At 45.4% G+C, this 27,680-nt stretch overlaps 3 protein-coding genes, 10 non-coding genes and 4 pseudogenes across 13 annotated transcripts in view; 3 read left to right on the top strand and 14 right to left on the bottom strand.

The window, feature by feature from the left end:
- Positions 1-27,680, top strand: part of LOC125715120 (uncharacterized) — a 1,180,389-nt gene that overhangs the window by 63,387 nt on the left and 1,089,322 nt on the right. The gene's annotated exons all lie outside the window — the stretch shown is intronic.
- LOC125715114 (uncharacterized) overlaps positions 1-27,680 on the top strand; it is a 935,270-nt gene that overhangs the window by 65,155 nt on the left and 842,435 nt on the right. The window lies entirely within an intron of this gene.
- On the bottom strand, positions 755-873 carry LOC125733449 (5S ribosomal RNA). Its single transcript, XR_007392795.1, has one exon. It is a non-coding gene; the product is annotated as a 5S ribosomal RNA (ribosomal RNA).
- Positions 1,952-2,070, bottom strand: LOC125733448 (5S ribosomal RNA). The gene has a single exon (XR_007392794.1). It is a non-coding gene; the product is annotated as a 5S ribosomal RNA (ribosomal RNA).
- LOC125730864 (5S ribosomal RNA) lies at positions 3,144-3,262 on the bottom strand. Its single transcript, XR_007391153.1, has one exon. It is a non-coding gene; the product is annotated as a 5S ribosomal RNA (ribosomal RNA).
- On the top strand, positions 11,453-14,351 carry LOC125715228 (uncharacterized). Its single transcript, XM_048986547.1, has one exon. The coding sequence runs from the start codon at positions 11,453-11,455 to the stop codon at positions 13,478-13,480; it is 2,028 nt and encodes a 675-aa protein (XP_048842504.1). The 3' UTR covers positions 13,481-14,351.
- Positions 15,682-15,790, bottom strand: LOC125732235 (5S ribosomal RNA; annotated as a pseudogene).
- Positions 16,867-16,975, bottom strand: LOC125732122 (5S ribosomal RNA; annotated as a pseudogene).
- LOC125732121 (5S ribosomal RNA) lies at positions 18,052-18,160 on the bottom strand (annotated as a pseudogene).
- On the bottom strand, positions 19,237-19,355 carry LOC125737187 (5S ribosomal RNA). Its single transcript, XR_007396453.1, has one exon. It is a non-coding gene; the product is annotated as a 5S ribosomal RNA (ribosomal RNA).
- Positions 20,435-20,553, bottom strand: LOC125732448 (5S ribosomal RNA). The gene has a single exon (XR_007391828.1). It is a non-coding gene; the product is annotated as a 5S ribosomal RNA (ribosomal RNA).
- On the bottom strand, positions 21,631-21,749 carry LOC125732447 (5S ribosomal RNA). The gene has a single exon (XR_007391827.1). It is a non-coding gene; the product is annotated as a 5S ribosomal RNA (ribosomal RNA).
- On the bottom strand, positions 22,828-22,936 carry LOC125731956 (5S ribosomal RNA; annotated as a pseudogene).
- On the bottom strand, positions 24,016-24,134 carry LOC125733498 (5S ribosomal RNA). Its single transcript, XR_007392842.1, has one exon. It is a non-coding gene; the product is annotated as a 5S ribosomal RNA (ribosomal RNA).
- LOC125734730 (5S ribosomal RNA) lies at positions 25,212-25,330 on the bottom strand. Its single transcript, XR_007394033.1, has one exon. It is a non-coding gene; the product is annotated as a 5S ribosomal RNA (ribosomal RNA).
- LOC125734140 (5S ribosomal RNA) lies at positions 26,408-26,526 on the bottom strand. Its single transcript, XR_007393464.1, has one exon. It is a non-coding gene; the product is annotated as a 5S ribosomal RNA (ribosomal RNA).
- Positions 27,559-27,677, bottom strand: LOC125736105 (5S ribosomal RNA). The gene has a single exon (XR_007395388.1). It is a non-coding gene; the product is annotated as a 5S ribosomal RNA (ribosomal RNA).

Genomic DNA, 27,680 nt, shown 5'->3' with positions numbered 1-27,680 from the left:
TGTTATCAACTCCGCTAACAACCACAAAATCTCCGCCGCACGAAGCCCACTGGTAGCTGCTGAATCACATGCTTCCCCAAAACGTCGCGCTGTCAGAACACTGGGAGCTACACACACCAACAAGTCCATACTGCAGGCTGCAGCCAGAACAATTTTCTACATTCAAACATCGACGGCCTCTTCTCTCTAAAAATTCACCAGACCGCTTCTACCACCAGCAAAGAAGTTTCCATCCCTAATTCCTCTGTGATTCCCACTAACCTAAACATTAAGCTGGCATTGAAGGGTGTGAATTACCCCGGCCAATCTGTTCTTTTAAATACAGCTTTCAGCAAGTTTTGAAAGGAGAAGAGCAGAACTTGCTATGCCAATAATATCGAGTCTTCTGTGGCGAAGTGGTTTTTGCATAGAAAACAAAGCGGTCAGTTGAAGAGGAATAATATCAGTACTTTGTTTAAAACTGTGTGTAAAAAGCTGTCTCTTTATCATTAACAATAAGTTGTAAAACGTGAATGGGGAGTGACAGTCTTCAAGTTTGTGAGAAGATCGCGCCCTGGTGGAATAAAGGCACGAACAGCTTACAGCACCTAGAATTACCAGGAAGTATTTAGAGTAAAACGGTCTCTAAAAGCTGCCTTTAGGAATGAGAGAAAAAAAAATATATATATATATAAAATAGTAAAATGGAAGGGGAGTGATAGATTTAAATTAATCGTGAAGTGGAGCGCCCCCTGTATAAAGTAAAAGTGAAAAAAGCTTACAGCACCTGGTATTCCCAGGTGGTCTCCCATCCAACTACTAACCAGACCCTACCCTGCTTAGCTTCCGAGATCAGACGAGATCGGGCGTGTTCAGGGTGGTATGGCCGTAAGCGAGAGATGCTACCAAAAACAGCCCTTTTGCATTACACGCGTCTATACATGCCAGTTAGTCCCATTGGATCCTACTCCTGTTTTTTTTTTTTTTATCTGACTCACACTGCAGCCCCACCATCCAATCGGCAGCGCCGGACCCACACCAAACATTCACCAAACTACTCAGCCGGCAGCCTACCACAATTATTCCATTCTTTCCGCATCCGCACACTTCCTTCTTTTTAACTCCTTTTCACTACCGCACAGGTTAATCGCCGCACGTCCCCCGCCAGCAAACATTACTCCTTTGCCTACTGCATGTAGGCTTCTCTTAACGACCCTCTGTTATCAACTCCGCTAACAGCCACAAAATCTCCGCCGCACGAAGCCCACTGGTAGCTGCTGAATCACATGCTTCCCCAAAACGTCGCGCTGTCAGAAAACTGGGAGCTACACACACCAACAAGTCCATACTGCAGGCTGCAGCCAGAACTATTTTCTACATTCAAACATCGACGGCCTCTTCTCTCTAAAAATTCACCAGACCGCTTCTACCACCAGCAAAGAAGTTTCCATCCCTAATTCCTCTGTGATTCCCACTAACCTAAACATTAAGCTGGCATTGAAGGGTGTGAATTACCCCGGCCAATCTGTTCTTTTAAATACAGCTTTTAGCAAGTTTTGAAAGGAGAAGAGCAGAACTTGCTATGCCAATAATATCGAGTCTTCTGTGGCGAAGTGGTTTTTGCATAGAAAACAAAGCGGTCAGTTGAAGAGGAATAATATCAGTACTTTGTTTAAAACTGTGTGTAAAAAGCTGTCTGTTTATCATTAACAATAAGTTGTAAAACGTGAATGGGGAGTGACAGTCTTTAAGTTTGTGAGAAGATCGCGCCCTGGTGGAATAAAGGCACGAACAGCTTACAGCACCTAGAATTACCAGGAAGTATTTAGAGTAAAACGGTTTCTAAAAGCTGCCTTTAGGAATGAGAGAAAAAAAAATATATATATATATAAAATAGTAAAATGGAAGGGGAGTGATAGATTTAAATTAATCGTGAAGTGGAGCGCCCCCTGTATAAAGTAAAAGTGAGAAAAGCTTACAGCACCTGGTATTCCCAGGTGGTCTCCCATCCAACTACTAACCAGACCCTACCCTGCTTAGCTTCCGAGATCAGACGAGATCGGGCGTGTTCAGGGTGGTATGGCCGTAAGCGAGAGATGCTACCAAAAACAGCCCTTTTGCATTACACGCGTCTATACATGCCAGTTAGTCCCATTGGATCCTACTCCTGTTTTTTTTTTTTTTATCTGACTCACACTGCAGCCCCACCATCCAATCGGCAGCGCCGGACCCACACCAAACATTCACCAAACTACTCAGCCGGCAGCCTACCACAATTATTCCATTCTTTCCGCATCCGCACACTTCCTTCTTTTTAACTCCTTTTCACTACCGCACAGGTTAATCGCCGCACGTCCCCCGCCAGCAAACATTACTCCTTTGCCTACTGCATGTAGGCTTCTCTTAACGACCCTCTGTTATCAACTCCGCTAACAGCCACAAAATCTCCGCCGCACGAAGCCCACTGGTAGCTGCTGAATCACATGCTTCCCCAAAACGTCGCGCTGTCAGAAAACTGGGAGCTACACACACCAACAAGTCCATACTGCAGGCTGCAGCCAGAACTATTTTCTACATTCAAACATCGACGGCCTCTTCTCTCTAAAAATTCACCAGACCGCTTCTACCACCAGCAAAGAAGTTTCCATCCCTAATTCCTCTGTGATTCCCACTAACCTAAACATTAAGCTGGCATTGAAGGGTGTGAATTACCCCGGCCAATCTGTTCTTTTAAATACAGCTTTTAGCAAGTTTTGAAAGGAGAAGAGCAGAACTTGCTATGCCAATAATATCGAGTCTTCTGTGGCGAAGTGGTTTTTGCATAGAAAACAAAGCGGTCAGTTGAAGAGGAATAATATCAGTACTTTGTTTAAAACTGTGTGTAAAAAGCTGTCTGTTTATCATTAACAATAAGTTGTAAAACGTGAATGGGGAGTGACAGTCTTCAAGTTTGTGAGAAGATCGCGCCCTGGTGGAATAAAGGCACGAACAGCTTACAGCACCTAGAATTACCAGGAAGTATTTAGAGTAAAACGATTTCTAAAAGCTGGCTTTATGAAAGAGAGAAAATATATATATATATAAAATAGTAAAATGGAAGGGGAGTGCTAGATTTAAATTAATCGTGAAGTGGAGCGCCCCCTGTATAAAGTATAAGTGAGAAAAGCTTACAGCACCTGGTATTCCCAGGTGGTCTCCCATCCAAGTACTAACCAGACCCTACCCTGCTTAGCTTCCGAGATCAGACGAGATCGGGCGTGTTCAGGGTGGTATGGCCGTAAGCGAGAGATGCTACCAAAAACAGCCCTTTTGCATTACACGCGTCTATACATGCCAGTTGGTCCCATTGGATCCTACTAATGTTCTTTTTTTTTTTTTTATCTGACTCACACTGCAGCCCCACCATCCAATCGGCAGCGCCGGACCCACACCAAACATTCACCAAACTACTCAGCCGGCAGCCTACCACAATTATTCCATTCTTTCCGCATCCGCACACTTCCTTCTCTTTAAGTCCTTTTCACTACCTCACAGGTTAATCGCCGCACGTCCCCCGCCGGCAAACATTACTCATTTGCCTACCGCATGCAGGCTTCTCTTAACGATCCACTGCTATCAACTCAGCTAACAGCCACAAAATCTCCGCCGCACGAAGCCCACTGGTAGCTGCTGAATCACATGCTTCCCCAAAACGTCGCGCTGTCAGATCACTGGGAGCTACACACACCAACAAGTCCATACTGCAGGCTGCAGCCAGAACAATTTTCTACATTCAAACATCGACGGCCTCTTCTCTCTAAAAATTCACCAGACCGCTTCTACCACCAGCAAAGAAGTTTCCATCCCTAATTCCTCTGTGATTCCCACTAATCTAAACATTAAGCTGGCATTGAAGTGTGTGAATTACCATGGCCAACCTGCTCTTTTAAATACAGCTTTTAGCAAGTTTTGAAAGGAGGAGAAGAGCAGACCTTTGTAAGGACATAAAACTATAGGTCTTGCAGGCCCCAAATCTGACCAGCCTGCAGCAGTCTATTTCAGAGCTCCGCTGACCCAGGCAAGACTGGACTCAACTCTTCAAAACACCCCTTTTAAGGAATGCAAAGCCCTGCCGGCTCCTGAGAATAACTGGAGCAATACAGAAAAAGCAAGACCTTTCACCCCCTGGAGTGGCCGGAGTTCCGCAGTCAATCCACAGAACAACAGCTGTCAGTCCCCAGACACAGACACCTTTTCCACTAGAAATAGGATAACTCACCACACATAGATGTTAGGGACAAATACACGCATGTTTGGTCTCGTTTGAATAGGCATGAGACGAGGAGTATTACACTCTCAGAGTTAAGGCAGTAGAACTTTCCCCAAGGGAAATATAGATAATTCGGCTAAATCTACAAAAATGTGAAAGCCTCCCACATGGTAGAACAAGAGAATTATAACCTCCCCCTAAAGTGATCTGATTGGCTGGGGACTTGAGAACCAAGACCAGCAATGGCCCTAAAATTAACTATTGACCGAAATTGGTCAATCTTCAGAGACATGCCATCACCTGGTTGGGATACTTAAGGAAGGGCCTCAGAAGAGGTCGGGGAGTCACTCTGTAATCAGAGCTCCCGCAGAGAACTGGGCGAAAGTCCATCTGTAGTCAGATACTTTCCGCAGAACTTTGTGCACTCTCAGCTGAGGTATGTGATGGTTTTATATTGTATTTGTCAAAATGTATTTACAAGTATGTGTGGCCACATGTCAATGATTGGATATTGTAATATGTTTAATAAATGTTGTCTTGATTACTTCATGACTGTCTGATTTGCTAACTTCTTTATAAACTTTCCAGATTGGGCTTCGATCCTGATTAGGACTAAAGTGGTAAATACTATCTTGCAGCCTCTGAGTTAAATCCCCTTTATCCGGGTCCCAAACTCGACTGCCCAAGTTAAGTTAGGTGGGTACCAGAACCGCACCTCTGGAGTTCGCACACGCTCAGTTACGGGCCGACTTAACCTCTGAGGTCAACACATGCTGATGAAAGGTACCGGTCTACCCTCTGAGGGGCGTACACACTATGTTCCTAGGCACCGGGCATAGTCCCTGAGACGCTCACATGGTAAGACAATGGGCGGCATCGGCGGAGTCCCTGAGACGAGCCCAAAGTAAAGCCTCGTACAAACTACCGCAACAAAAGGTGCGCCGTCACAGCCGCTGAGGTTGACACATGTTATGATATGGGCTGCCCCCGGCTGAGCCTCTGAGGTGGACGTACATGTGGTTCGGGTAAACATCGACTTAATCTCCGAGGCACCCACATGCTCAGTAATTGGCAGACACTGAGCCTTTGGGGAATTATATAGGTCGAGGGACCCGAATAATCTGAGGCTGATATTGTCTTAAATGGTGGCGGCTTCCGTACCTCTAAGACAAACCCTGTGGAACAAGCCCATGGATCGCCCTGTCGGCCGAGGCAAATCTGGCGGGCTCCTTCATCAGGGGTAAACTAGAGTTGGTAATCTAAAGGAGAGTCTCGAAGTAATCCAAACAACATAAACGTCATGACTACAATATATTTAAATAAGGTTATTAATAAAATGGAGTCAGATATGTGTCTAAAAGAATATTTTGTATATTAAAAAGGGTAAGTAATTCCCAGGAGCGCTTGGAAGGACCAACACGCATTCACAGCCTTCGGCTGCGCCATTGGATTCCGCCATTGGGCCAGTGGGCGGCTCCCTACAATTTGGTGACCCCGACGTGATCTCACGAGAGCTGAACCAGCCAGACGAGCGACGTGATCCCGTGAGAGCTGGAGCAGCCAGGCGAGTGACGTCCTTCTAGCGCCGCTTTCAAGCGTCCCCAAGACAGCCCCCGAAGGATAGAAGATGAGGTTTGGTGCATCCCTTCTCTCTCTGCAGGTTTGGTGAGTAAAGTGGTTTTTGTTTATAGGTGAAGAGTTGAGGGCAAGTGAGCGACAGGTAGTGTAAAACAGGAATAGAGTGGAGACAGTAGAAATCAGGTGGTGGAGAAAAGTAAGTAATTAAACATGGATAAGCAGGGATATGTTAGTGGAGAGGCTGATGAGGAGCTGATGGGAGCACTTGCAGTGTGCCTTAAAGATACTCTGGTTCGCCTGCATGGTAAAGGCTTAGGGCTGAGTTGGGATAACAGCCAAATCTTATATTGGTATAATAGCGAAGGGCGGAAGCTGGGAACCAAGTCTAAATATCGAGACCTTCCTGCTGCAATTGTGTATTTGCTCCGCCGTAATGATCTTGCTGCATTAGCAGAGAAAGAGCGGACTTTAGAGGTGATACGCAGCTTGGAAACTTCACGATCAGAGGAGTTAAAAAGACTCCGTGCACAGGTTGATAGCTTTGCATATGAAAAGCAGGGCTGGGCACGTCAAGGTGAAATATGGGAAACCCAAATAGATAAGTTGGAAGATAAACTCCGGCGGAAGCATAATTATACATCCGCATTAGAGGATTATTGCGGGAATGCCGGGTTCCCAGTAGCCGCCATTCGGCAGGCAGCAACCGAGTCTAGAGACTCCAACCCACATGACGATAGTGAGGATGAGGACTTGGCTGCATTAACTAATAAAACTCGTGATATGTCTGTGGAAGAAGTTCGTAGCCGAACTTCTATGGGGATTGCCAGTCAAAGGGGGAATCCAGTGAGATCTCCAAGTCCCTCTAGTGATGCTCATTATCGGCCCCATAGACCGGGAGAGCCGAAAAGTCGGAATCCCATAAGGACCCGGATAGGGACAGGCACGCTTCCCCGAAAATCCGTCAGAGTAGCGGTTCTCAAAACAATGACGGATGCAGACAACGATGTTACGGTGATCAGTCGTCCCTTAACATGTGACGAGTGTGCAAGACACAGGGAGGTAGTCGGCATGATGCCCAGACAAGGCCCGTTTCAACCATACTGGGACAAACTCATGTTACAGGCTTCAGTGTACAATCTGGAAGCCAGGGATGTATGGCAAATAGTCTTGCTTACAATCCCCGAAGAGCTGCGGCCCAAATTGACCACTGAGTTAAAGTCAGGGGATATTATAATAAAACAGAATGGGGATGTTGAGGAAGATGTGTTTAGCCGACTCAGGGACGCACTGCTTCACCTGAGGGGACCCGCACACGCAGCGTGGCATAAAATATTGGACATTAAGCAGGCTACTAAAGAGCCATTTGAAACTTATGCTGAGCGCATGTGGGTGTCCTTTAAAGAACACTCGGGGATGGAGGAAGCGCACCGCGATCAGGAAGTGTTAATACAGCTCCTGAAGAATAATGCGGGCCCTCACATCCAACAAGCAATGATCCATGGTGGAGATCCAGCAGAAAATACGTATAGGGCATTGGTGGACTGGGCTGGCAAAATAGAAAACCGAATGAAATTGAGCAAAACTCGGACCATAGCTGCAACTCAGTGGATAACTGAAGGGAATAGCCCCGATCCACAGAAATCCCCAGAATGGTGTAAATTTTGTCAAAAGGCAGGTCATAAGACAGGAAATTGCTTTAAAGGGAGAGAGAAACGGCGATATCCTGCCATAGGTTTCTGTAACAGAAACCAGGGGAACCATACCGGAAAGCCCGCGTGTAGCCAGGGGCAAGCTGATGGGAAACCGCTGAGCTCAAAGGAGGTATCTGGATCATTGCAGGCCGAACTGACCGCCCTGTTGGAGAAATACAAACCCCCTCAATAGGGGTACGTGGCCTCCATTGCATTGGGGAGCACTATTGTTAGTGGGAACCGGATCAAAGTAAAAGCTAATCTTGGAGGCCGATTAGTGCATGCTCTAATTGATACCGGGGCATCCTGCTCCTGCACGGATATTCCCCTTCCATTAACAAATAAAACTATACAAATTAAAGGTATTGGGGATGTCACAATGATAGCCACACAAACGCAGCCCACTCAATTAGACTTGGGTGTAGTGACTATTGAGGAGCCATTTTGGTATGTGCCTGGAAATAGTGAAGGGACAGTGTTGGGAATGGACATCATGCGGAAATATGGTGTAGTAATTCATTGTTTGGAAAAGCAAATTGAGCTGAGAACGGAAAAAGTGAGTAAAAGCCGTGCCCGATACGGGAAGGCATTCATCATGTCCATATCCAACACTGATCTCATCCAACAGTTAGTTGAAAATCATCAAAAAGTTTGGGCGACGCATGAACATGATTGTGGACTTGTGGACTTTGAGGTATGCATAGAAGGGAAGCCACCACCCCCCCAAAAGCAGTATCATATTAAACCAGAGGCAGAAGCTGCAGTGCATGAGATTGTGAAGCAGCTTGAGATCAGAGGCATAGTTCGGCGTTGTAGCTCAACGACCAATTCTCCCTGTTTACCAGTGCCAAAGCCCAATGGGAAATGGAGACTGTGCATTGATTACCAGCGTTTAAATCGGGTTTTGCCAAAAGCGACCCCAATAGTAGCCAACCCTTCCACCATACTAACACAGGTGGGAGCGGAGGCTTGCTGGTTTACGGTACTCGACATTAAAAACGGGTTTTGGTCCCTTAAAGTAAAAAAAGAGGACCAATGGAAGTTGGCGTTCACAGTGAATCAAATACAGTATACCTGGGAACGCATGCCCCAAGGATTACATAACAGTCCGGCTATTTTTCATAGAGCAGTCGCCGATGTTTTGGATCCTTTAATGGGGACGGGTGAAGTGGTTCACTATGTAGATGACATACTCATTGCCACAGAAGGATCGCTCGAGTATCACTTGCAGCTTGTGGAAAAAGTGATACAGAGCCTGGGGGCATCAGGGTTTAAGTTAAATAAAGAAAAGGCCCAAATTGCCCGCCAGGAGGTCCAATACCTAGGATACACACTCTCACACAGCCATAGAGCCTTAACAGAGGACAGGAAGAAGTGCATTACGGAATTACCCCGACCACACACACTGAATGCGCTTCAAAAGGTCCTAGGTACGGCAAATTATTTACGTGACTTTATTCCAGAATTTGCCAAATGCGCAGCTCCGCTATATGCATTGCAGAAAGGGAAAAGCAAACCTTCAGAAGTCCTTAATTGGACCGAGGAGCATGATAAAGCATTCACCGATCTAAAGCAGCAGCTGTGTGCGGCACCAGCGCTCGGTTTGCCGGACACCACAAAACCTTTTCATATTCAATCAGACTCGTATGACAATACGCTTAGTGGGGTGGTGGCTCAAGAACATGGAGGGAAATTGCGCCCAGTTGCATACTATAGCCGCTTAAAGTCTCCGGTGGAACAAGGGTTTGACTCCTGTACTCAGCAACTCTTAGCGGTGCACTGGATGTTAACGGTGACAGAACCAATTGTGGGATTCCAACCGGTAATAATACACACTATGCATACGCCTGTACAGCTACTGTTAGAAGGAAAAATCAAAGGGGTTTCTGGCCAGCGATTGGCAAGATGGGTAGCAGACATCCAAGCCCGGGACATCACTACGGTACATGACCGGATATTACCTCACTTGCTTGGGGATATAGAGGGACATCCGCACACATGTGAGCCAGAACCGGAAAGAGAAAGTCCCGTACTAGACAGAGAAATGCCAGGACAAACTCTAGCATACGTAGATGGAGCGCGGTTCTGGGAAAAGGGACAATTCTATACCGGATGTGCGGTATGGACCCCACAGACCAATCAAGCAGAAACCAATCAACCGATACTGCTTAAACTGCCAGCCAATTTATCTGCTCAGGAAGCTGAATTAATAGCATTATTAGAAGCAATACAAATGCACCCAGAACCATTATGTATATATACAGACAGTCGATATGCATTTGGCGTAGTACACGATTTCATCACCCAGTGGCGATTGCGCAAATTCTTAACATCTGCTGGAAAACCAATTAAACATTATGACGTTGTTACAGCAATCTGGCAAGCGATTCAGCAACGCGCAAACCCCCTTTCAGTAGTTAAAGTGCGGGCACACATAACTAAAAATCCAAATAAACACGAGCAAAATAATAACATAGCTGATCAGCTGGCAAAATTAGCAGCTTTACAGGGAGAGGAATGGCAAGCTGAACATCAGCAGGTTCATAGCATAAATACCATTCAGATCACTCCGATTGACTTAAAACAATATCAGAAAGAGTTATGGGTCTCCGATAAAATGCTCACGGCCCCGTTAGACAGTGATGCACTGATCACCATTAAAGAAGGAATAATACTCAGAGAAGGTAAATATGTCGTACCCGAAGCATTACAAAAACCCATAATAAAATTGTATCATGAATATACACATGTATCAGCCCATAAAACATTACAGCTTATACAACGGTACTTCTGGTGGCCAGCGATGGGATCAGACGTGGCCACATGGTGTAAGTCATGTCATGTGTGTGCCATCGTTAACCAAGGAAAACCAGGGCGTACCAAATTCCATAGACCAGACCCGCCACGGGGTCCCTGGGAGGAATTGCAGATGGATTTCATTGGCCCGCTACCCAGTGCCAAAGGGGGGTACCGGTATTGCTTGATCATAATTGATAAATTCTCAAAGTGGGTAGAGGCCATACCCACACGTAATAATACAGCAACTACAGTGGCACGGGTGCTAGCGAACCAAATCATCCCGTTATGGGGGACACCGACGCAAATTGAATCTGATCAAGGTACCCATTTCACAGGACAGGTAGTAAGAGAGATGTGCCGGATGTTGAACATCCAGCAGAAGCTCCATGTCCCATACAGACCCCAGAGTTCTGGGATAGTCGAGCGAGTAAATCGCACAATCAAGGAAGGCATTGCAAAGCAGATAGCACAATGCCACAACCAATGGATTGATGCACTACCCACAGTCCTAACGGTGCTACGAGCAACCCCTTCAAAAGCAACAGGCGTTAGTCCATATGAACTCATGACTGGACGAGTGATGAAATTGCCAATTGACCCAGAAATATCCCCTGCAGATATGGGACCACTTATAGTGGCTAAGCAACAAACAGTGCTGCTCCAACTGCAAGAACGTTTGAAAACCCTCCAAGCGTCAGCAGCCATCAAACAGCAACAATCAGACCGAGCTAATGATGTGCAGTTCAACCCAAATTCTGAGACCAAGTTCTCAGCAGGGGATATGATAATGGTACGGGTCTTCGTGAAAGAAAATGCTTTTGCCCCGCGATGGCATGGGCCATATGAAGTGAAAGCCGTATGCAACAGTTGTGTGGGTATAACCATCAAAGGAAAGTTAAAGTGGTACCACATGTCCCAATGCAAAGCAACCCAAGATTCAATGACAAAATAACCTTGTCCATATTCCTATGTCCCATTACAGGCTCATAACTGCAATTCCATGGACCCCCGACGTGAGAGAGGTGTCTAACCAGACATGCCTCAAGCTGGGGCAGAGAGTCCAGTTGAAGCACAGCTCAGAATGCGGAAGATGGGTGTGGAGACACATGGAGGGGCCATACACATCTCATGAGACACAATTACAGGACTCAGTTATATGGCCCCCGGAGTAGCTCCGGAACCAAATTGTGCCACACAGATTTGCTGTAAGACAGGATCCACCTATCTTCCCTATTTAAATATAACTGGATACCTCAGCATCTCTTCAGGATCCCATAATCTCACAGCCTGGTATAAACTTAAGGATATACCAGACGCAACCCAGGGAAAGTTATATCCCATGCATAAACAGAATAACAATGGGCTAGACCCGAAGAAGTGTTATAACACCCGGGATCTAGAACCTGCAAAGTATTGGTGCACACACTCAATAACCCACAACACCACCAGTATACATTACACAGAGTTGTTCTTCAATCTAACTGCCCCTCCAGGGAAGATCAGCAAACCCAAGATCTTCATATGGACCAGCCGGAGAGAAGGGACTTACTGTGTGGGGCAGTGCCAAAGCAGCAGGATTGACTACACCAGCCCTCAGAACTGCTCATGGACAGCACATCACTGCTTCAACCTCACCACATGTGGGTACCATAAGCCCAACCGATGCCCTACGGTATATCCTGCTCCTCCCGGCGGACTTATCAAAGGCAACCTAAACAAAACTTTAATACATGATGTTAATTTAGTAATGGCACATGTAACGTATAATATTTCGAATCTGTTACCTCTATATCTAAAACATTGTAATGGCGAAGATAAGACATATACCTGGTTACAAACGCGACTCGAGGACTTAGTCTCTGATTACAAGAGCCGGCTTGCTATTCAAGTATCGTATAAACGACCCAAACGAGATTTAGTTGCAGACATAACCGGACTGTTTGGGTCAGGGAATTCCATAATAAACAGTTACAGAATAGCAGGACAATCCCAGTATACAACCTGGGTGGCTAATAAAGTAGCCACCGGCGTCCAACATCTCTCAAATAGTAATGAGAATCTCATCAAAGCAGTAAAATCTGAAGCCCAAACCCTTCTAACAATTAGTGAGGCCCTCTTTAACCAGACACAATTCCTCGAGCGTGATATAGCCTGCCGCGCTTATGCGCAAGATCTGTTTACAGCAGCAAGACAGGAAATATTGGACCTACGTCTGAGAAAAACTCCAAGACATGCTCTTAAAGACCTGATTGGCAAACTTGAGTTAGAGAAATGGTTGAAATCAGATATAAGAGGAACTTTGAAATATTCTGAATTGCTAACCTCTTTAATGATGCATACGGGTACTGAATGCGTTGGTTGTATAGGATTCTTTGTAACCTTTCCTTTAAGTAATCCAGACCAGGTATATCCAAATTCGACCACCATACGATCCCTGGGAACTGTAATGAAAGACCAGGTAATTAAGTGGGACCATCGTATGGGATACATGACTCTGAGAGGGACTGAAACCCTATTTACCACTCGTCCCTGTTGCCACGAGACCACACATCATATCATTTGCACTTGCAACACACTTCAGCCCTTTTCACATAACGACACAAAACTCATCAATATACACTCTCTACATGGACATGCAGAAGCGGTTCAAGTCTCACATACACAATGGTGTGTTGTCAGTGAAATGGACTCATTCTCCTATGGAGGCCTTACCTGCCCTGCAAATCACACTTTCTGCCTGGAGGTAACCGAGGACTTCACCATGGGCCACATCAACATTTTGGGAAGAGTACCATTAGATGTTGATGTCTCTCCATGGTGGGATGACACCTTTTATGAAGAAGGCACTCGAACCATGGCCGATACCATGGATTTAGTTCAGCAAGTCATTCGACAGATTGACTACCACCTCCATCAGGCGCAGGTGCAGGCTAATTTAGCAAAGAAAACTGTACATATCTTGACCAGCGCATCCACCCGTTCAGCACAGTATATCTATTCATGGTGGGACTGGATGTTTCGGATATGTGTTATTGCCAGTGGCTGTATCTTCATCATTACAATACTCCAATTCTGCTACCTCCGACATCACATCCAGGTTCTCAAAACCTCTACCAAAAACGCCTTCATCCTTAGCCCTCTCCAGGTTCAACCCGTACAGAGGTTGGAGACTTCAGAGACCTAGGAAATGACCCCTCTGGGACAATGGTCTGCCCCAAGGGGCCAAGGGGGGAACTGTAAGGACATAAAACTATAGGTCTTGCAGGCCCCAAATCTGACCAGCCTGCAGCAGTCTATTTCAGAGCTCCGCTGACCCAGGCAAGACTGGACTCAACTCTTCAAAACACCCCTTTTAAGGAATGCAAAGCCCTGCCGGCTCCTGAGAATAACTGGAGCAATACAGAAAAAGCAAGACCTTTCACCCCCTGGAGTGGCCGGAGTTCCGCAGTCAATCCACAGAACAACAGCTGTCAGTCCCCAGACACAGACACCTTTTCCACTAGAAATAGGATAACTCACCACACATAGATGTTAGGGACAAATACACGCATGTTTGGTCTCGTTTGAATAGGCATGAGACGAGGAGTATTACACTCTCAGAGTTAAGGCAGTAGAACTTTCCCCAAGGGAAATATAGATAATTCGGCTAAATCTACAAAAATGTGAAAGCCTCCCACATGGTAGAACAAGAGAATTATAACCTCCCCCTAAAGTGATCTGATTGGCTGGGGACTTGAGAACCAAGACCAGCAATGGCCCTAAAATTAACTATTGACCGAAATTGGTCAATCTTCAGAGACATGCCATCACCTGGTTGGGATACTTAAGGAAGGGCCTCAGAAGAGGTCGGGGAGTCACTCTGTAATCAGAGCTCCCGCAGAGAACTGGGCGAAAGTCCATCTGTAGTCAGATACTTTCCGCAGAACTTTGTGCACTCTCAGCTGAGGTATGTGATGGTTTTATATTGTATTTGTCAAAATGTATTTACAAGTATGTGTGGCCACATGTCAATGATTGGATATTGTAATATGTTTAATAAATGTTGTCTTGATTACTTCATGACTGTCTGATTTGCTAACTTCTTTATAAACTTTCCAGATTGGGCTTCGATCCTGATTAGGACTAAAGTGGTAAATACTATCTTGCAGCCTCTGAGTTAAATCCCCTTTATCCGGGTCCCAAACTCGACTGCCCAAGTTAAGTTAGGTGGGTACCAGAACCGCACCTCTGGAGTTCGCACACGCTCAGTTACGGGCCGACTTAACCTCTGAGGTCAACACATGCTGATGAAAGGTACCGGTCTACCCTCTGAGGGGCGTACACACTATGTTCCTAGGCACCGGGCATAGTCCCTGAGACGCTCACATGGTAAGACAATGGGCGGCATCGGCGGAGTCCCTGAGACGAGCCCAAAGTAAAGCCTCGTACAAACTACCGCAACAAAAGGTGCGCCGTCACAGCCGCTGAGGTTGACACATGTTATGATATGGGCTGCCCCCGGCTGAGCCTCTGAGGTGGACGTACATGTGGTTCGGGTAAACATCGACTTAATCTCCGAGGCACCCACATGCTCAGTAATTGGCAGACACTGAGCCTTTGGGGAATTATATAGGTCGAGGGACCCGAATAATCAGAGGCTGATATTGTCTTAAATGGTGGCGGCTTCCGTACCTCTAAGACAAACCCTGTGGAACAAGCCCATGGATCGCCCTGTCGGCCGAGGCAAATCTGGCGGGCTCCTTCATCAGGGGTAAACTAGAGTTGGTAATCTAAAGGAGAGTCTCGAAGTAATCCAAACAACATAAACGTCATGACTAGAATATATTTAAATAAGGTTATTAATAAAATGGAGTCAGATATGTGTCTAAAAGAATATTTTGTATATTAAAAAGGGTAAGTAATTCCCAGGAGCGCTTGGAAGGACCAACACGCATTCACAGCCTTCGGCTGCGCCATTGGATTCCGCCATTGGGCCAGTGGGCGGCTCCCTACACCTTGCTATGCCAATAATATCGAGTCTTTTGTGGTGAAGTGGTTTTTGCATAGAAAACAAAGCGGTGAGTTGAAGAGGAATAATATCAGTACTTTGTTTAAAACTGTGTGTAAAAAGCTGTCTCTTTATCATTAACAATAAGTTGTAAAATGTGAATGGGGAGTGACAGTCTTCAAGTTTGTGAGAAGATCGCGCCCTGGTAGAATAAAGGCACGAACAGCTTACAGCACCTAGAATTACCAGGCAGTATTTAGAGTAAAACGGTGTGTAAAAGCTGCCTTTATGAATGAGAGAAAAAAAATATATATATAAAATAGTAAAATGGAAGGGGAGTGCTAGATTTAAATTATTCGTGAAGTGGAGCGCCCCCTGTATAAAGTAAAAGTGAGAGAAGCTTACAGCACCTGGTACTCCCAGGTGGTTTCCCATCCAAATACTAACCAGACCCAACCCTGCTAAGCTTCCGAGATCAGGCATGTTCAGGGTGGTATGGCCGTACGCGAGAGACGCTACCAAAAACAGCCCTTTTGCATTACACGCCTCTATACATGCCAGTTGGTCCCATTGGATCCTACTAATGTTCTTTTTTTTTTTATCTGACTCACACTGCAGCCCCACCATCCAATCGGCAGCGCCGGACCCACACCAAACATTCACCAAACTACTCAGCCGGCAGCCTACCACAATTATTCCATTCTTTCCGCATCCGCACACTTCCTTCTTTTTAACTCCTTTTCACTACCTCACAGGTTAATCGCCGCACGTCCCCCGCCGGCAAACATTACTCATTTGCCTACCGCATGCAGGCTTCTCTTAACGACCCACTGCTATCAACTCAGCTAACAGCCACAAAATCTCCGCCGCACGAAGCCCACTGGTAGCTGCTGAATCACATGCTTCCCCAAAACGTCGCGCTGTCAGATCACTGGGAGCTACACACACCAACAAGTCCATACTGCAGGCTGCAGCCAGAACAATTTTCTACATTCAAACATCGACGGCCTCTTCTCTCTAAAAATTCACCAGACCGCTTCTACCACCAGCAAAGAAGTTTCCATCCCTAATTCCTCTGTGATTCCCACTAACCTAAACATTAAGCTGGCATTGAAGTGTGTGAATTACCATGGCCAACCTGCTCTTTTAAATACAGCTTTTAGCAAGTTTTGAAAGGAGGAGAAGAGCAGACCTTGCTATGCCAATAATATCGAGTCTTTTGTGGTGAAGTGGTTTTTGCATAGAAAACAAAGCGGTGAGTTGAAGAGGAATAATATCAGTACTTTGTTTAAAACTGTGTGTAAAAAGCTGTCTGTTTATCATTAACAATAAGTTGTAAAATGTGAATGGGGAGTGACAGTCTTCAAGTTTGTGAGAAGATCGCGCCCTGGTAGAATAAAGGCACGAACAGCTTACAGCACCTAGAATTACCAGGCAGTATTTAGAGTAAAACGGTGTGTAAAAGCTGCCTTTATGAATGAGAGAAAAAAAATATATATATAAAATAGTAAAATGGAAGGGGAGTGCTAGATTTAAATTATTCGTGAAGTTGAGCGCCCCCTGTATAAAGTAAAAGTGAGAGAAGCTTACAGCACCTGGTACTCCCAGGTGGTTTCCCATCCAAATACTAACCAGACCCAACCCTGCTAAGCTTCCGAGATCAGGCATGTTCAGGGTGGTATGGCCGTAAGCGAGAGATGCTACCAAAAACAGCCCTTTTGCATTACACGCGTCTATACATGCCAGTTAGTCCCATTGGATCCTACTCCTGGTTTTTTTTTTTTTATCTGACTCACACTGCAGCCCCACCATCCAATCGGCAGCGCCGGACCCACACCAAACATTCACCAAACTACTCAGCCGGCAGCCTACCACAATTATTCCATTCTTTCCGCATCCGCACACTTCCTTCTCTTTAAGTCCTTTTCACTACCGAACAGGTTAATCGCCGCTCGTCCCCCGCCGGCAAACATTACTCATTTGCCTACCGCATGCAGGCTTCTCTTAACGACCCACTGCTATCAACTCAGCTAACAGCCACAAAATCTCCGCCGCACGAAGCCCACTGGTAGCTGCTGAATCACATGCTTCCCCAAAACGTCGCGCTGTCAGATCACTGGGAGCTACACACACCAACAAGTCCATACTGCAGGCTGCAGCCAGAACAATTTTCTACATTCAAACATCGACGGCCTCTTCTCTCTAAAAATTCACCAGACCGCTTCTACCACCAGCAAAGAAGTTTCCATCCCTAATTCCTCTGTGATTCCCACTAACCTAAACATTAAGCTGGCATTGAAGTGTGTGAATTACCATGGCCAACCTGCTCTTTTAAATACAGCTTTTAGCAAGTTTTGAAAGGAGGAGAAGAGCAGACCTTGCTATGCCAATAATATCGAGTCTTTTGTGGTGAAGTGGTTTTTGCATAGAAAACAAAGCGGTGAGTTGAAGAGGAATAATATCAGTACTTTGTTTAAAACTGTGTGTAAAAAGCTGTCTGTTTATCATTAACAATAAGTTGTAAAATGTGAATGGGGAGTGACAGTCTTCAAGTTTGTGAGAAGATCGCGCCCTGGTAGAATAAAGGCACGAACAGCTTACAGCACCTAGAATTACCAGGCAGTATTTAGAGTAAAACGGTGTGTAAAAGCTGCCTTTATGAATGAGAGAAAAAAAATATATATATAAAATAGTAAAATGGAAGGGGAGTGCTAGATTTAAATTATTCGTGAAGTGGAGCGCCCCCTGTACAAAGTAAAAGTGAGAGAAGCTTACAGCACCTGGTACTCCCAGGTGGTTTCCCATCCAAATACTAACCAGACCCAACCCTGCTAAGCTTCCGAGATCAGGCATGTTCAGGGTGGTATGGCCGTAAGCGAGAGACGCTGCCAAAAACAGCCCTTTTGCATTACACGCCTCTATACATGCCAGTTGGTCCCATTGGATCCTACTAATGTTCTTTTTTTTTTTTTTATCTGACTCACACTGCAGCCCCACCATCCAATCGGCAGCGCCGGACCCACACCAAACATTCACCAAACTACTCAGCCGGCAGCCTACCACAATTATTCCATTCTTTCCGCATCCGCACACTTCCTTCTCTTTAACTCCTTTTCACTACCGCACAGGTTAATCGCCGCACGTCCCCCGCCGGCAAACATTACTCCTTTGCCTACTGCATGCAGGCTTCTCTTAACGACCCTCTGTTATCAACTCCGCTAACAGCCACAAAATCTCCGCCGCACGAAGCCCACTGGTAGCTGCTGAATCACATGCTTCCCCAAAACGTCGCGCTGTCAGAACACTGGGAGCTACACACACCAACAAGTCCATACTGCAGGCTGCAGCCAGAACAATTTTCTACATTCAAACATCGACGGCCTCTTCTCTCTAAAAATTCACCAGACCGCTTCTACCACCAGCAAAGAAGTTTCCATCCCTAATTCCTCTGTGATTCCCACTAACCTAAACATTAAGCTGGCATTGAAGGGTGTGAATTACCCCGGCCAATCTGTTCTTTTAAATACAGCTTTTAGCAAGTTTTGAAAGGAGAAGAGCAGAGCTTGCTATGCCAATAATATCGAGTCTTCTGTGGCGAAGTGGTTTTTGCATAGAAAACAAAGTGGTCAGTTGAAGAGGAATAATATCAGTACTTTGTTTAAAACTGTGTGTAAAAAGCTGTCTGTTTATCATTAACAATAAGTTGTAAAACGTGAATGGGGAGTGACAGTCTTCAAGTTTGTGAGAAGATCGTGCCCTGGTGGAATAAAGGCACGAACAGCTTACAGCACCTAGAATTACCAGGAAGTATTTAGAGTAAAACGATTTCTAAAAGCTGGCTTTATGAAAGAGAGAAAATATATATATATATAAAATAGTAAAATGGAAGGGGAGTGCTAGATTTAAATTAATCGTGAAGTGGAGCGCCCCCTGTATAAAGTAAAAGTGAGAAAAGCTTACAGCACCTGGTATTCCCAGGTGGTCTCCCATCCAAGTACTAACCAGACCCTACCCTGCTTAGTTTCCGAGATGAGACGAGATCGGGCGTGTTCAGGGTGGTATGGCCGTAAGCGAGAGACGCTACCAAAAACAGCCCTTTTGCATTACACGCCTCTATACATGCCAGTTGGTCCCATTGGATCCTACTAATGTTCTTTTTTTTTTTTTTATCTGACTCACACTGCAGCCCCACCATCCAATCGGCAGCGCCGGACCCACACCAAACATTCACCAAACTACTCAGCCGGCAGCCTACCACAATTATTCCATTCTTTCCGCATCCGCACACTTCCTTCTCTTTAACTCCTTTTCACTACCTCACAGGTTAATCGCCGCACGTCCCCCGCCGGCAAACATTACTCATTTGCCTACCGCATGCAGGCTTCTCTTAACGACCCACTGCTATCAACTCAGCTAACAGCCACAAAATCTCCGCCGCACGAAGCCCACTGGTAGCTGCTGAATCACATGCTTCCCCAAAACGTCGCGCTGTCAGATCACTGGGAGCTACACACACCAACAAGTCCATACTGCAGGCTGCAGCCAGAACAATTTTCTACATTCAAACATCGACGGCCTCTTCTCTCTAAAAATTCACCAGACCGCTTCTACCACCAGCAAAGAAGTTTCCATCCCTAATTCCTCTGTGATTCCCACTAACCTAAACATTAAGCTGGCATTGAAGTGTGTGAATTACCATGGCCAACCTGCTCGTTTAAATACAGCTTTCAGCAAGTTTTGAAAGGAGGAGAAGAGCAGACCTTGCTATGCCAATAATATCGAGTCTTTTGTGGTGAAGTGGTTTTTGCATAGAAAACAAAGCGGTCAGTTGAAGAGGAATAATATCAGTACTTTGTTTAAAACTATGTGTAAAAAGCTGTCTCTTTATCATTAACAATAAGTTGTAAAACGTGAATGGGGAGTGACAGTCTTCAAGTTTGTGAGAAGATCGCTCCCTGGTGGAATAAAGGCACGAACAGCTTACAGCACCTAGAATTACCAGGAAGTATTTAGAGTAAAACGGTTTCTAAAAGCTGGCTTTATGAAAGAGAGAAAAAATATATATATATAAAATAGTAAAATGGAAGGGGAGTGATAGATTTAAATTAATCGTGAAGTGGAGCGCCCCCTGTATAAAGTAAAAGTGAGAAAGGCTTACAGCACCTGGTATTCCCAGGAGGTCTCCCATCCAAGTACTAACCAGACCCTACCCTGCTTGGCTTCCGAGATCAGACGAGATCGGGCGTGTTCAGGGTGGTATGGCCGTAAGCGAGAGATGCTACCAAAAACAGCCCTTTTGCATTACACGCGTCTATACATGCCAGTTAGTCCCATTGGATCCTACTCCTGTTTTTTTTTTTTTTTATCTGACTCACACTGCAGCCCCACCATCCAATCGGCAGCGCCGGACCCACACCAAACATTCACCAAACTACTCAGCCGGCAGCCTACCACAATTATTCCATTCTTTCCGCATCCGCACACTTCCTTCTTTTTAACTCCTTTTCACTACCGCACAGGTTAATCGCCGCACGTCCCCCGCCAGCAAACATTACTCCTTTGCCTACTGCATGTAGGCTTCTCTTAACGACCCTCTGTTATCAACTCCGCTAACAGCCACAAAATCTCCGCCGCACGAAGCCCACTGGTAGCTGCTGAATCACATGCTTCCCCAAAACGTCGCGCTGTCAGATCACTGGGAGCTACACACACCAACAAGTCCATACTGCAGGCTGCAGCCAGAACAATTTTCTACATTCAAACATCGACGGCCTCTTCTCTCTAAAAATTCACCAGACCGCTTCTACCACCAGCAAAGAAGTTTCCATCCCTAATTCCTCTGTGATTCCCACTAACCTAAACATTAAGCTGGCATTGAAGTGTGTGAATTACCATGGCCAACCTGCTCTTTTAAATACAGCTTTTAGCAAGTTTTGAAAGGAGGAGAAGAGCAGACCTTGCTATGCCAATAATATCGAGTCTTTTGTGGTGAAGTGGTTTTTGCATAGAAAACAAAGCGGTGAGTTGAAGAGGAATAATATCAGTACTTTGTTTAAAACTATGTGTAAAAAGCTGTCTCTTTATCATTAACAATAAGTTGTAAAACGTGAATGGGGAGTGACAGTCTTCAAGTTTGTGAGAAGATCGCGCCCTGGTGGAATAAAGGCACGAACAGCTTACAGCACCTAGAATTACCAGGAAGTATTTAGAGTAAAACGGTTTCTAAAAGCTGGCTTTATGAAAGAGAGAAAAAATATATATATATAAAATAGTAAAATGGAAGGGGAGTGATAGATTTAAATTAATCGTGAAGTGGAGCGCCCCCTGTATAAAGTAAAAGTGAGAAAGGCTTACAGCACCTGGTATTCCCAGGAGGTCTCCCATCCAAGTACTAACCAGACCCTACCCTGCTTGGCTTCCGAGATCAGACGAGATCGGGCGTGTTCAGGGTGGTATGGCCGTAAGCGAGAGATGCTACCAAAAACAGCCCTTTTGCATTACACGCGTCTATACATGCCAGTTAGTCCCATTGGATCCTACTCCTGTTTTTTTTTTTTTTATCTGACTCACACTGCAGCCCCACCATCCAATCGGCAGCGCCGGACCCACACCAAACATTCACCAAACTACTCAGCCGGCAGCCTACCACAATTATTCCATTCTTTCCGCATCCGCGCACTTCCTTCTTTTTAACTCCTTTTCACTACCGCACAGGTTAATCGCCGCACGTCCCCCGCCAGCAAACATTACTCCTTTGCCTACTGCATGTAGGCTTCTCTTAACGACCCTCTGTTATCAACTCCGCTAACAGCCACAAAATCTCCGCCGCACGAAGCCCACTGGTAGCTGCTGAATCACATGCTTCCCCAAAACGTCGCGCTGTCAGAACACTGGGAGCTACACACACCAACAAGTCCATACTGCAGGCTGCAGCCAGAACAATTTTCTACATTCAAACATCGACGGCCTCTTCTCTCTAAAAATTCACCAGACCGCTTCTACCACCAGCAAAGAAGTTTCCATCCCTAATTCCTCTGTGATTCCCACTAACCTAAACATTAAGCTGGCATTGAAGGGTGTGAATTACCCCGGCCAATCTGTTCTTTTAAATACAGCTTTCAGCAAGTTTTGAAAGGAGAAGAGCAGAACTTGCTATGCCAATAATATCGAGTCTTCTGTGGCGAAGTGGTTTTTGCATAGAAAACAAAGCGGTCAGTTGAAGAGGAATAATATCAGTACTTTGTTTAAAACTGTGTGTAAAAAGCTGTCTCTTTATCATTAACAATAAGTTGTAAAACGTGAATGGGGAGTGACAGTCTTCAAGTTTGTGAGAAGATCGCGCCCTGTTGGAATAAAGGCACGAACAGCTTACAGCACCTAGAATTACCAGGAAGTATTTAGAGTAAAACGGTTTCTAAAAGCTGCCTTTAGGAATGAGAGAAAAAAAAAAAAATATATATATAAAATAGTAAAATGGAAGGGGAGTGATAGATTTAAATTAATCGTGAAGTGGAGCGCCCCCTGTATAAAGTAAAAGTGAGAAAAGCTTACAGCACCTGGTATTCCCAGGTGGTCTCCCATCCAACTACTAATCAGACCCTACCCTGCTTAGCTTCCGAGATCAGGCATGTTCAGGGTGGTATGGCCGTAAGCGAGAGATGCTACCAAAAACAGCCCTTTTGCATTACACGCGTCTATACATGCCAGTTAGTCCCATTGGATCCTACTCCTGATTTTTTTTTTTTATCTGACTCACACTGCAGCCCCACCATCCAATCGGCAGCGCCGGACCCACACCAAACATTCACCAAACTACTCAGCCGGCAGCCTACCACAATTATTCCATTCTTTCCGCATCCGCACACTTCCTTCTTTTTAACTCCTTTTCACTACCGCACAGGTTAATCGCCGCACGTCCCCCGCCGGCAAACATTACTCCTTTGCATACTGCATGCAGGCTTCTCTTAACGACCCTCTGTTATCAACTCCGCTAACAGCCACAAAATCTCCGCCGCACGAAGCCCACTGGTAGCTGCTGAATCACATGCTTCCCCAAAACGTCGCGCTGTCAGAACACTGGGAGCTACACACACCAACAAGTCCATACTGCAGGCTGCAGCCAGAACAATTTTCTACATTCAAACATCGACGGCCTCTTCTCTCTAAAAATTCACCAGACCGCTTCTACCACCAGCAAAGAAGTTTCCATCCCTAATTCCTCTGTGATTCCCACTAACCTAAACATTAAGCTGGCATTGAAGGGTGTGAATTACCCCGGCCAATCTGTTCTTTTAAATACAGCTTTTAGCAAGTTTTGAAAGGAGTAGAGCAGAACTTGCTATGCCAATAATATCGAGTCTTCTGTGGCGAAGTGGTTTTTGCATAGAAAACAAAGCGGTCAGTTGAAGAGGAATAATATCAGTACTTTGTTTAAAACTGTGTGTAAAAAGCTGTCTCTTTATCATTAACAATAAGTTGTAAAACGTGAATGGGGAGTGACAGTCTTCAAGTTTGTGAGAAGATCGCGCCCTGGTGGAATAAAGGCACGAACAGCTTACAGCACCTAGAATTACCAGGAAGTGTTTAGAGTAAAACGGTTTCTAAAAGCTGCCTTTAGGAATGAGAAAAAAAAAAAAATATATATATATATAAAATAGTAAAATGGAAGGGGAGTGATAGATTTAAATTAATCGTGAAGTGGAGCGCCCCCTGTATAAAGTAAAAGTGAGAAAGGCTTACAGCACCTGGTATTCCCAGGAGGTCTCCCATCCAAGTACTAACCAGACCCTACCCTGCTTGGCTTCCGAGATCAGACGAGATCGGGCGTGTTCAGGGTGGTATGGCCGCAAGCGAGAGATGCTACCAAAAACAGCCCTTTTGCATTACACGCGTCTATACATACCAGTTAGTCCCATTGGATCCTACTCCTGGTTTTTTTTTTTTTTTTATCTGACTCACACTGCAGCCCCACCATCCAATCGGCAGCGCCGGACCCACACCAAACATTCACCAAACTACTCAGCCGGCAGCCTACCACAATTATTCCATTCTTTCCGCATCCGCACACTTCCTTCTTTTTAACTCCTTTTCACTACCGCACAGGTTAATCGCCGCACGTCCCCCGCCGGCAAACATTACTCCTTTGCCTACCGCATGCAGGCTTCTCTTAACGACCCTCTGTTATCAACTCCGCTAACAGCCACAAAATCTCCGCCGCACGAAGCCCACTGGTAGCTGCTGAATCACATGCTTCCCCAAAACGTCGCGCTGTCAGAACACTGGGAGCTACACACACCAACAAGTCCATACTGCAGGCTGCAGCCAGAACTATTTTCTACATTCAAACATCGACGGCCTCTTCTCTCTAAAAATTCACCAGACCGCTTCTACCACCAGCAAAGAAGTTTCCATCCCTAATTCCTCTGTGATTCCCACTAACCTAAACATTAAGCTGGCATTGAAGGGTGTGAATTACCCCGGCCAATCTGTTCTTTTAAATACAGCTTTTAGCAAGTTTTGAAAGGAGAAGAGCAGAACTTGCTATGCCAATAATATCGAGTCTTCTGTGGCGAAGTGGTTTTTGCATAGAAAACAAAGCGGTCAGTTGAAGAGGAATAATATCAGTACTTTGTTTAAAACTGTGTGTAAAAAGCTGTCTCTTTATCATTAACAATAAGTTGTAAAACGTGAATGGGGAGTGACAGTCTTCAAGTTTGTGAGAAGATCGCGCCCTGGTGGAATAAAGGCACGAACAGCTTACAGCACCTAGAATTACCAGGAAGTATTTAAAGTAAAACGGTGTGTAACAGCTGCCTTTATGAATGAGAGAAAAATATATATATATATAAAATAGTAAAATGGAAGGGGAGTGATAGATTTAAATTAATCGTGAAGTGGAGCGCCCCCTGTATAAAGTAAAACTGAGAAAAGCTTACAGCACCTGGTATTCCCAGGAGGTCTCCCATCCAAGTACTAACCAGACCCTAACCTGCTTGGCTTCCGAGATCGGATGAGATCGGGCGTGTTCAGGGTGGTATGGCCATAAGCAAGAGACGCGAGCAAAAACAGCCCTTTTGCATTACACGCGTCTATACATGCCAGTTAGTCCCATTAGATCCTACTCCTGGTTTTTTTTTTTTTTATCTGACTCACACTGCAGCACCACCATCCAATCGGCAGCGCCAGACCCACACCAAACATTCACCAAACTACTCAGCCGGCAGCCTACCACAATTATTCCATTCTTTCCGCATCCGCACACTTCCTTCTTTTTAACTCCTTTTCACTACCGCACAGGTTAATCACCGCACGTCCCCCGCCGGCAAACATTACTCCTTTGCCTACTGCATGCAGGCTTCTCTTAACGACCCTCTGTTATCAACTCCGCTAACAGCCACAAAATCTCCGCCGCACGAAGCCCACTGGTAGCTGCTGAATCACATGCTTCCCCAAAACGTCGCGCTGTCAGAACACTGGGAGCTACACACACCAACAAGTCCATACTGCAGGCTGCAGCCAGAACTATTTTCTACATTCAAACATCGACGGCCTCTTCTCTCTAAAAATTCACCAGACCGCTTCTACCACCAGCAAGGAAGTTTCCATCCCTAATTCCTCTGTGATTCCCACTAACCTAAACATTAAGCTGGCATTGAAGGGTGTGAATTACCCCGGCCAATCTGTTCTTTTAAATACAGCTTTTAGCAAGTTTTGAAAGGAGAAGAGCAGAACTTGCTATGCCAATAATATCGAGTCTTCTGTGGCGAAGTGGTTTTTGCATAGAAATCAAAGCGGTCAGTTGAAGAGGAATAATATCAGTACTTTGTTTAAAACTGTGTGTAAAAAGCTGTCTCTTTATCATTAACAATAAGTTGTAAAACGTGAATGGGGAGTGACAGTCTTCAAGTTTGTGAGAAGATCGCGCCCTGGTGGAATAAAGGCACGAACAGCTTACAGCACCTAGAATTACCAGGAAGTATTTAGAGTAAAACGGTTTCTAAAAGCTGCCTTTATGAATGAGAGAAAAATATATATATATATATAAAATAGGAAAATGGAAGGGGAGTGATAGATTTAAATTAATCGTGAAGTGGAGCGCCACCTGTATAAAGTAAAAGTGAGAAAAGCTTACAGCACCTGGTATTCCCAGGATGTCTCCCATCCAAGTACTAACCAGACCCTACCCTGCTTGACTTCCGAGATCGGATGAGATCGGGTGTGTTCAGGGTGGTATGGCCATAAGCGAGAAACGCGAGCAAAAACAGCCCTTTTGCATTACACGCGTCTATACATGCCAGTTAGTCCCATTGGATCCTACTCCTGGTTTTTTTTTTTTTTCTCTGACTCACACTGCAGCACCACCATCCAATCGGCAGCGCCAGACCCACACCAAACATTCACCAAACTACTCAGCCAGCAGCCTACCACAATTATTCCATTCTTTCCGCATCCGCACACTTCCTTCTTTTTAACTCCTTTTCACTACCGCACAGGTTAATCGCCGCACGTCCCCCGCCGGCAAACATTACTCCTTTGCCTACTGCATGCAGGCTTCTCTTAACGACCCTCTGTTATCAACTCCGCTAACAGCCACAAAATCTCCGCCGCACGAAGCCCACTGGTAGCTGCTGAATCACATGCTTCCCCAAAACGTCGCGCTGTCAGAACACTGGGAGCTACACACACCAACAAGTCCATACTGCAGGCTGCAGCCAGAACTATTTTCTACATTCAAACATCGACGGCCTCTTCTCTCTAAAAATTCACCAGACCGCTTCTACCACCAGCAAAGAAGTTTCCATCCCTAATTCCTCTGTGATTCCCACTAACCTAAACATTAAGCTGGCATTGAAGGGTGTGAATTACCCCGGCCAATCTGTTCTTTTAAATACAGCTTTTAGCAAGTTTTGAAAGGAGAAGAGCAGAACTTGCTATGCCAATAATATCGAGTCTTCTGTGGCGAAGTGGTTTTTGCATAGAAAACAAAGCGGTCAGTTGAAGAGGAATAATATCAGTACTTTGTTTAAAACTGTGTGTAAAAAGCTGTCTCTTTATCATTAACAATAAGTTGTAAAACGTGAATGGGGAGTGACAGTCTTCAAGTTTGTGAGAAGATCGCGCCCTGGTGGAATAAATGCACGAACAGCTTACAGCACCTGCCTTTATGAATGAGAGAAAAAAAAAATATATATATAAAATAGTAAAATGGAAGGGGAGTGATAGATTTAAATTAATCGTGAAGTGGAGCGCCCCCTGTATAAAGTAAAAGTGAGAAAAGCTTACAGCACCTGGTATTCCCAGGAGGTCTCCCATCCAAGTACTAACCAGACCCTACCCTGCTTGGCTTCCGAGATCAGACGAGATTGGGCATGTTCAGGGTGGTATGGCCGTAAGCGAG

Source organism: Brienomyrus brachyistius, chromosome 2 (assembly GCF_023856365.1).
Source record: "Brienomyrus brachyistius isolate T26 chromosome 2, BBRACH_0.4, whole genome shotgun sequence".
Lineage (NCBI taxonomy): Eukaryota > Metazoa > Chordata > Actinopteri > Osteoglossiformes > Mormyridae > Brienomyrus > Brienomyrus brachyistius.
This window is presented reverse-complemented; position numbering and strand designations above follow the sequence as displayed.

Coding starts and splice junctions, on each gene's coding strand:
- LOC125715228 (XM_048986547.1), top strand. CDS start 11,453: ATGGCCCCCGGAGTAGCTCCGGAACCAAATTGTGCCACACAGATTTGC.